The following is a 9,286-nucleotide window of genomic DNA, read 5'->3' as shown; positions in this document are numbered from 1 at the left end:
TAATAATAATAATAATAATAATAATAATAATAATAATAATAATAATAATAATAATAATAATAATAATAATAATAATAATAAAAACAACTGCCAGCCCACCTATCACACAAGAGCGCCTTGGTGCTGCTACCTCCATCCAGCATCTCTGCGCCTATCGAAGCAGTGCGACGAGTTCACGACAAGCAATTCCATCGATGGCCACCGCACATCAACCTGCTGTACCCCTTCTTGTCGACTCCTTCTGAACAAAGCACACAAGATGAAACCTCCAGTCCTGAGCTGAAGCGCGACATACGCATGCGGGTGGAAAAGGCAGTGCAGAACATCAATTCTTTCCGCATATTTCTCGGTTCAAATCCGCCTGGTGTTTTTCATCACAGCAAGAAGAGCAAGACGGTCTGGCTTTGCCCTACCACTCACCTTGTACAAGAGCTTCAGGCAGCTCTACAAGCCGAGTTTTCCGAAGTCGATTCTGACCGTCGCCCTTTTACGCCTCATCTTTCTGTAGGACAAGCGCATAGCCAGGATGGCGCAGGAACGCTTAGCGCGGAGATCACAAAGAGCGTCTCTGAGTTCATCGCCCAGGATACGAACAAAGACAACGCGCCGATAGAATTAGAATGGCACGTGGACAGAGTTTATGTCATTGAGCGCAAGGGCTTTAACGATCGTTTCAAGATTATTGGCAGTATTGACCTAGGAAAAGAGTAACATGCACCCACATCAGTGCTTAGCAAAGAAATCCCTCAGCTCATTGTCCAACCATTTGACATCCTCTGTCGACTGTCCTGGTCCACCGGCCCTAGTATATTCGTCAGTTACGAGACATGGCTGTTTGTAGCTGGTAACCTCACCAATGTCCCCAGATGGATGGGAAGACCTTCAATGTTCCCACACCGGGACTCATGTTTTGGACCTCAATCTCAGAGTCTTCGGGCGGGAAGTAGAGATCTGTCTTTCCAGGAAGAACCAGCGTCTTTGCCTTGATGCCCTTCATCGCCTTTTCAAAGTCCCCATTATACGGCTCTTGCTGTGAGCAATCGCCCGCCTGCCACGTGTGCGCCATGACCAGCATGTTCTCTGGGTCTTTCGACAACGCCCATGCCTCCCAGAAGTTGACAAGAAAGTCGTCCAGGTTCTTAAAACCAAGCGTTGGTGCGCTCTCATACAGCTTCTCACGGTAGAAAGCTTGGGAGAAGCCCCAGCCGGCGTACACGCGCCCAAGGGCCTTGAGACCAGCTTCTTGTGTCTCGGAGGAGAATGTCACTTTCTTGCCATTTGCAGTGTAGAGATCTGGCTTTGAAACTCCCGCCGAACTGGTGCCCAACGCGGCATAAAGACTGCTTTTGACACCCTCCAAGAAGACTTGATTGTGCAGGCTGGTTTTTGCGCTTCCACAAAACGGCACAGCAATGTCCATGAAGTCGGGGAACTGCGTGGCCCATTGGTACGTCTGGCCCGCACCCATGGACCATCCGAGCACTGCACGAGCATGCTTGATACCTAGATGCTTGGTCACAAGCTCATGTTGAGCGCGCACGTTGTCGTAGAACAGCACCTCAGGAAAGGGACGCAGAGCTGGCATGTTGGATGGCGATGAAGACTGACCATTGCCAAAGAGAGCCGGCATGATGATGTAGTACTTGGAAGGGTCAAGCGTCTTATCTGGACCCGTAAGCCAGATATTGTCGGATATGGCTACAAGCAAATAATCAGCAACTGCATAACCACGATTTAGTGCACTTTGCCTACTTCCAGAATACCATGTTGGATAGATGACGGCTGGGAGCGACGGATCGCCGAGTGTCTTATACGCTATGAAAGCATCTGGTATCTCGCCTCCGGATTTGAGCTTGAAGTTGCCTAGCTTGTAAGTCTGATAGTCCTGATCCGACGACATGTTGAATGCGATGTCAAGTGTGCGGATCTTGAGCAGTGTTCATGAAAAGAGAGTACTTGGACTGCTATTTGCACGTCCAGAGGCAGAGTTGGAGATTGACCATCTGTCCTGCAGACGATAAGCTTCCTTGGAGATGACCTCCAATTGTCTGTAAGCGGTTATCTTGATATCATCAATAGCGGGGTAGTTCGGGGGTATGTCGGGAGTAACGTGACATTGGGGATGCCCCTCACTGACTGTCCTTTGGAGGGGAGCGTGCCGTGTATAGCCGCACGGTCACAGTATTCGGTAGTTCCCAACGTGACTTGAGCAGTCTGGTCTCACGCCCGCCTGCAAAAACGGCACTAGAGCATGATGCAATTGCCTTGCAAACGTCCCGGTCGGCATTCCGCGGTCGCCCCAGGCTTTTTCGCACATGACGGAATTACACCCGCCAATTGCCGTGCGAGAAGCCTTCGCCATCGCTTGATCAGCTATTACTAAGTAAACGACGGTACGTATTTCAGTCCAACATATGTAGCAGAGGCCGTAGTGATCCACGACGACACCAGTTTTGCCTCGCCCACTACCACCAGCACTGCCATCTCGACTCACAGACAAAAGCCCCGTCGTAAAGGAAAGCCAAGCCCCGCATCATCATGGCTACCGGACGCGCAGACGCGGAAAAAGAAATCAAACGCAACCCTCACCCCGACTTCAAGGCCGTCGAGGCCTCACGCCCACCCTTTGACAAATCAACTTCATTCCACTACACGCAAACGCCCAAGCCCGACTGGACGCCCGGCAGCGGCGCCAACACAGCGTCTGACGCAAACAAGCAGCACCGCTCGATTGATCCGTACGAGCAAGGCCGCCCCGTAGTCCACAACTACAAGCTGCTCATTTCGGCCGTTGTGCCGCGCCCCATTGGCTTTGTGTCGACGGTGAGCGCTGACGGGACATCGACCAACCTCGCGCCCTTTAGCTACTTCAACCTCGTTGGGCATGACCCGCCCATGTTTGTCCTCGGCTTCTCAGGCGGCCTCGGCAAGGCAAAGGACACGCTGCAGAACCTGCTCGACACGGAGGAGGCGACGATTAACATCATCTCTGAGGACTTCATCGAAGCGGCAAACTTCACCAGTACCAATGCGCCGCACGGCATTAGCGAGTGGAGCTTTAGCGGGCTGCATCCTGAAAAGAGTAAGATTGTGAAGCCCGATCGTGTCAAGGAGGCCGTGTTTAGCATTGAGGCCAAGCTGGTGGAGAAGTACGAGTGGACGAGCAGGAATCCCGAGACGCCGGGCAAGAAGACGGGTGTTACGGTTTTTGTCGAGGGTGTCAATTTTTGGGTCAGAGAGGATGCCATTGATGAGCAGGGCATGTTGGTTGATCCTGCTGTGAGTTTGCACATCATCCTTGTAAGCTGAGTGAGCTGACATTTGATTGAATAGATTCTCAAGCCAGTCTCCAGATTGGGTGGCATTACATATGGACGCACAACACAGGCATTTGAGCTTCCTCGACCGGATTACGACGAGGCTACCAAAGACCCGGAGGTCAAGAAGCTGGCACAGCCCAAGGGCCAGGGCCAATTATAGACATGGAAACGGACATTTAGACATTTGGAGTCCAACAAGAAAGGATTAGAAAAATAAACACGTACTTGAATGTTCTAAGTCTTGTGTTGTTATTATCTATCTACACTCCATGACTCTTCTCTTCCTTTTTTACCTACCAAGATTTGGGCTCTATTCATTTCGCTCCTTGGCATCTTCAGCCGCCTTGGACCAATCATACACCTTCAGGTAGATGCCCTCTGATATGGTGATGCACGAGCTACCGACAGCACAGCCGGCCCAGAGGCCAACCAGTTTCAGATCGCGTGGAAAGCAAAGGAACAATGCCAATGGCACGGCAACAATGTAGTACACAAACAAGTTGCACCAACCGCCAATATTCTGCTTACCCAGGCCACGCAGCAGTGCGTTGACCATGGCAGTCGTCGAGTCTGCAAACTGGAACGCAGCAAGCAAGGGGAGCACGGTGGCAACAATGGTTACAACTTCTGGGTCGCTAGTGAAGGCGCGGGGCAGGATGTTGTGGAATGCAGCCAAGAAGGTGAAGTCGACGAGGCCAATGGCAAAGAAGGTTGCAATATACGTTTTTGTAGCCGTGCGGGCTGCAGAAAGCGAGCCTGCGCCGATGAGATTGCCCAGGCGGGTGGAGACTGCGACGCCCACACTGAAAGGAACATGGTACATCGCCACGGCGAGGGTCATAACACTGCAAATGGTTGGTTAACTTGAGTCTGGGAGGTTTCGAAAGGGTGCGGGGAGTTACATTGATTGCGCGGCTAGATGGGCGGTGGAGAGATAGGTCGTGGAGAAGGTGAGGACATCCTAGGACAATTAGCATACTCGGCACAAAGTTGTAGAGTAATCGCTTACGAATGCAAGCCACTCGGTTTCCACCATAACAATACCTGGTACTGCTAGCTTAGCCATGGGCCCCCAGTTTGTAAAGGCAGCTTTGGTGAAACCGCCCCAGCATTCCATTGATGCGGGGTTAACAAAGTAGACATATATCCAGAGGAGCAATGGCAAGAGATTGTTCGACACAACGGTTGCAAGTGCGGCGCCGGTAAGATTCCAGTGAAAGACAAAGACAAACACGTAGTTGAGAGCAATGTTGACCGGCGTTGCAATGAGAAGAACGAAGAGGGAAGCATTGAAGAGGCCCTGGGCTTGCGTAAATCTTTTGCCAGCCTCAAAGATTGCGTATCCCGGTGCGCCGGCGAGCAACAACGAAAGATAGTAGCCGGCGAGATGAGCCATTGCTTTCTCGGGAACGAGGGCTGCAAGAATCCAGCCCGAGCATAGCCAGACGGCACCAATGGGAATCGTGGCAGCCAACATGAACAAAACCATACGCTGCAGGTGGAGGCCGACCATGGTCTTCTTGCCGGACCCATAGGCCTGCGCACAGAGGGTATCCAGCGACGTTGCGAGGCCCTCGTAGATTGCAAGTCCCGTGATGTTGGCCGTCATGGTGGCGAGAGAGACAGCTCCCAGCTCATGGGTGCCAACTAGGATGAATACGTCAGCTTGTGTCTCGGCTATTGTCGCACCAGACGCTTACTATGACCGACCACGAATACCGTGACGAGGCTGAACGAGTACTGCAGCAGATACGTGCCCATTAGTGGGACGCTGTACTTGAACAACAGCCGTGCCTCTTGGCCAGCCGTCGTCTCCAGCTCGCCGGCACACGCCTCTGTGCCGAGCAGGCTCTCAATGTCGGACGGGGCAGAGATGGCGCCATAGTGCAGCTGTCTTGCCCCGTTGTCGTGAGTCCGTAGCAGGCCGACGCGCTCCGCCGTGCTCGTGGAGAAACGGCGGGCATCGGTGGCGTCCATTGTGTATGCAGCGCCGCCAGAAGTAAAGGGAAACGGAACAAAGGCCAGGGCTAGAGACGAGATGTCATAGTCGTGCTCGCGATGGGCGGCCTGGGAGGCGGGTGTGACTTTGTTCTGGTGTTTGGAGCTTATTTTTGGGCGTGGCTGCCACAGTGGGGCGATGAGCTGAGCCTCTGGGCCTTGTGCCTGGGCCGTTGATGGCGCGTGTCGGGCCATGGGGGGGCTTGCAGCGAAGCAGTAAGGCGTCAGAGACCTAACGGGGGCCGAAAAGCATAATGTGCTTGCGCGCGCCTGGGTGAGCGGAGGGGCTCCGCGAACGGTGGCCGGAAGGGGGAATCGTGTTCCAGTGCCCGTCTGCGAGTCGGCTCTCGGGTTTTCTTCATGCACGTATTTTCTTTTCCCCGTACCGTCCTGCGCTTGTCGAGCCCGCCATGTTTACTGCTTATGCTGCTGGCCATTGCCCGTCGCAACGCTGGGCCGTGTCGTGCGCCAGTGGTTGCGAAGGCTGTAAGCAGCGTCAGCCGAATCGGAAGGCTTACCATTGGTTGCTCCGAGGACACATCCGAGGTGCATCACGTGCCCACCCCCCACCTACTACCCACCACTCAGTACCGCCTCATGTGCAGGGCGGAGTGTCTCGTCATACTTCTTCACCCAACCAGGCTTGTCCACTTCAAACACGGTGCCGGCGCTGAGATGCGAATGGTTTTAAAAAGCACCTCTACCTTCACCCGTCGGTGGCTACGCTGGAGCAAGCGAAAAGACAAAGATGACGCTCCCCAGAGGCGCAGTCAGCCGCAACTCTTTGATCCGACAATGGCTTGTGTCGAGGCACCGGCGTCCCCTATTCTTATCCCAGTTATACTTTTGGCAATTCAACTTAACCTTCAGCCTGAAGTATGTCACCCGTCTTATGTAATTGGCCTTTCAAGACGTGGCAGTCAACCGACCACCAGCCCATTTTCTGAATGGTCTATCTGCTTCTCTAGTCTGCTGATTATGATATTGACTAGCAGCATTTCTGCAGTAGCCACGCGTCAAACTTGTCAAGATTAGGCACAGGCTCGTGTTCCATGGCGTGGCCTTTCACTGTGTATCCTGAGCGCCCAAACTGTTCGCCGACGCGGCAAAACTATGCTTTCTGACACGAACTTTGTAATGGAACAGAGGTGATTGGCTGGCTTTGGTTTCATCTTAGTCGAGCAGCGTCTACATAACAAAGGGGGGAGGCTACTGCGATTCTTGCGAGTAGACTATCCCTTTCGCATCCTTCGTTTCTCCTATTGTACCTTGGCCAAGATGAGGTATCCCAGCATTATCTCTTTGCTTCCCTACTATTTAGGCAAGTCAGACGAACCCCCACGTCTTTATTGAAAATTACAATGCGGGAACCAAGACTAATGCGTAATGTCATGAACAGCGTTCTCGTCTCGTTTCGTGGCTTCAGCTGTAACAACAGCCAGAGATGGCTTTCCATCCGCAACATACATCCAACGCACTTCTCAGGGCAACCTCACATTTGCTCTGAGTGCCGTCAACGACACAGGAGACACTTTTATCCACCTGTCTGGACCCACAGCATACCAATGGATCGCCATTGGCACAGGGTCCCGGATGCGCGGCAGTGTCATGCTCATTGTGTACAAGAATGAAACTGGAGGTAAGTCTATGACATGTCTACCCGCTAGACCTAAGCTTAGACAAGCAAGGCATCACACTCTCGCCGCGCCTAGCCCCTGGGGAGATACAACCAAGCTACAGTTCCACCATCGACTGCAAGTTGCTAGCGGGGGGCATATCTCAGCAGCCCAGTCAGTCAACAACCAGCAGCAGCACGTCAGCTTCCAGCATATTCTCGGCAGATGTACATTGCACAAATCTGCGCTCGCTCGGTCGCGACAGCGGCAAAATCTCCTTTACAGACTCGAACCAGCCCTTCATCTACGCCCTCGGCCCCGACTCGGCCCCGCTCACCAGCAACTCTGTCTCTGCAAACATCCAACAGCATGACTCGTACGGCACATTCTCACTCGACATGGTCATTGCTACGTCTGCCTCGTCGAAGAGCACAGGTGGCCAGGAAGTCGGCGTGCCCACTGGCAGTGCACTCACATCTAGCCAAGGCACTTCGGGCGGCAGGGGAGGCGGCGACGGTGAAGGCCTTGACAATACACACGCTGCATTCATGCTCGCCGCCTTTGTCATTCTGTTTCCCCTTGGCGCCGTGCTGCTCCGCTACGTCAAGAACGGCGTAAAAGTACATGCGGCAGTGCAGAGTATAGCTCTCGTCTGCACGGTCATGGGCGGCGCAATTGGCATCAAACTAAGCTTGAGGTCGCCGGCTGTAAGTTTACTCTCATTTCCCCAGTCTCCATGCGCCGTACTAATCGTCTAGAACGCGTCCTTTGACGACCCGCACCAGGTCCTTGGTCTGATCATCTTTGTGCTCGTCTTCGTCCAGTGGGGCCTCGGCCTGGTGCACCACCTACGCTTCCGAAGATACATGCAGCCGACGGTGCTAGGCAAGATCCATCGCATTGTCGGGCCAGTCGTGCTCTTAATCGGCTTCGTCAATGGCTTTTTGGGTTTCCGCATGACTCACGATGAGCATAAAATCAAATGGCTAGGTGGTGTTGTTGGTGTTGTTGCACTTGCTACGACTGGCTTGCTGGTATGGAAGCAAGTGCAGAAGAGGAGTGTGAAGCAGGACCCAGCCTTGGAAATGATGAGAAAATGAAGTCGGCGAGGCTAAGCAGGGAATAAGCTTTGTCTTGTAGGCGAGGTATTGGTGGTTGACAGACGTTGTCAGTTTCCGTCTCATCACATTCATTCGATTCGATTTAATTCAATTCGATATGCTGTAGGAAGAGTTTCTGTTTTGAGAACAGAGCAGTACCGATAGCAATGATATCTTGCTGGATATTTTACATCGACTTCTACCCAATACACTAACAAGCACAAGCACACGTGCATACCACTCACAACCCTGACCTGTGTAAAGCGCCCGACAGGGCTACTCCATGCTAAGCTGATTCGGCGTAGTCTGGCAATACCTACATATTTGCCACCACACAAAACGACTATTCCACAGTGGGAAACTGGCATTACGTATGCACTCGATGGTGGTGATAGCAATAGTGATAGTGATAGCAATAGTGATAGCACGCCATATCCTGCCACCATCATGACATAAGCCCACAACCACAACGACTTGCACCAAACAAACCAGCCACGTCATTCGAGCACTCCACTTTATCGTCGTAGCCATACATACACCTACACGGCTCGAAAAACAGAGGGAAAAAGCGATATACTTACTACCAGTTGCCAGCTTATCTTATGACACCACAATCTCACACACACAAATGCATATCTACACCTACACCGAGTAGGTGTGAGAGAAAAAAAAAAGAGAGAAGTGGCAAACTCACGTCACCCCATCCATCACGCACACGCGAGCACATCACCATCATCACGATCCATCACAATAGCCACGGCGCGCCTTACTTACAGTACTTACTTAGCTCCGACCCCGCGCCGACGCGCCGCCGCCTCGCTCCAACGCAAACGCAGTAAGCCGATCCCCCGTGAGCCCTAGGGCGTAGACGCGCGAACGCCGTTGCTCCCCCCCCGTCTCCAATAGGACTGGACGTAGCGAGTCCCTTGGCCCTTCTTACTCGTCATAGGTGTAAGTAGTCGTGTGTGGTGCCAGTGCTAAAAACCGAGAATTCACCCGGTGGTAATTCTATCTAAGTACACCTATGTGTGTATGTGTGTATATTTCCGCTCATCCATTTTTAGTCCATCATCTCACTTACACTTACTTGGCTTTAGAAGGGGGAAAAAGGGTAAAGTCAGTCTTTTGCCACATACGTGTGTAAAGAGGTAGGGGTTGCGGTGAATTTTCACTCTCTCTCTCTCTCTCTCTCTCTCTCTCTCTCTCTCTCTCTCTCTCTTTTTTTTTTTTCCTTTCCCTTTTCCTTTTCCTT

General features: G+C 52.4%; 5 protein-coding genes across 5 annotated transcripts in view; 3 read left to right on the top strand and 2 right to left on the bottom strand.

Moving 5' to 3' along the window:
* SETTUDRAFT_154859 (uncharacterized protein) overlaps positions 1-711 on the top strand; it is a gene marked incomplete at both ends in the record, with an annotated part of 1,743 nt that extends 1,032 nt beyond the window's left edge. Inside the window, one exon of the mRNA XM_008029528.1 lies at positions 95-711. Coding sequence (XP_008027719.1) covers positions 95-711 — 617 coding nt within the window. The remainder of the gene's footprint in view (positions 1-94) is intronic.
* SETTUDRAFT_118025 (uncharacterized protein) lies at positions 671-2,066 on the bottom strand. Its single transcript, XM_008029527.1, has 3 exons — positions 1,753-2,066; positions 855-1,698; positions 671-802 (listed from the first exon to the last, which is right to left on the bottom strand). The coding sequence occupies exons 1-3, from the start codon at positions 1,898-1,900 to the stop codon at positions 724-726; spliced, it is 1,071 nt and encodes a 356-aa protein (XP_008027718.1). The 5' UTR covers positions 1,901-2,066; the 3' UTR covers positions 671-723.
* Positions 2,067-2,538: 472 nt separating this feature from the next.
* On the top strand, positions 2,539-3,516 carry SETTUDRAFT_118022 (uncharacterized protein; the record flags this gene model as incomplete). Its single annotated transcript, XM_008029526.1, has 2 exons — positions 2,539-3,279; positions 3,334-3,516. 2 exons carry the CDS (start codon positions 2,539-2,541, stop codon positions 3,478-3,480), a joined length of 888 nt encoding a protein of 295 aa, XP_008027717.1. The 3' UTR covers positions 3,481-3,516.
* A 64-nt stretch (positions 3,517-3,580) lies between these two features.
* Positions 3,581-5,380, bottom strand: SETTUDRAFT_172193 (uncharacterized protein). The gene is made up of 4 exons (XM_008029525.1): positions 5,021-5,380; positions 4,330-4,967; positions 4,223-4,281; positions 3,581-4,165 (listed from the first exon to the last, which is right to left on the bottom strand). Exons 1-4 carry the CDS (start codon positions 5,295-5,297, stop codon positions 3,631-3,633), a joined length of 1,509 nt encoding a protein of 502 aa, XP_008027716.1. The 5' UTR covers positions 5,298-5,380; the 3' UTR covers positions 3,581-3,630.
* A 733-nt stretch (positions 5,381-6,113) lies between these two features.
* On the top strand, positions 6,114-8,034 carry SETTUDRAFT_20797 (uncharacterized protein; the record flags this gene model as incomplete). The annotated part of the gene is made up of 4 exons (XM_008028743.1): positions 6,114-6,194; positions 6,804-6,957; positions 7,007-7,641; positions 7,693-8,034. The coding sequence occupies 4 exons, from the start codon at positions 6,114-6,116 to the stop codon at positions 8,032-8,034; spliced, it is 1,212 nt and encodes a 403-aa protein (XP_008026934.1).
* Positions 8,035-9,286: the final 1,252 nt, after the last annotated feature.

The sequence above is a fragment of the Exserohilum turcica genome (assembly GCF_000359705.1).
Source record: "Exserohilum turcica Et28A unplaced genomic scaffold SETTUscaffold_3, whole genome shotgun sequence".
NCBI lineage: Eukaryota > Fungi > Ascomycota > Dothideomycetes > Pleosporales > Pleosporaceae > Exserohilum > Exserohilum turcicum.
This window is presented reverse-complemented; position numbering and strand designations above follow the sequence as displayed.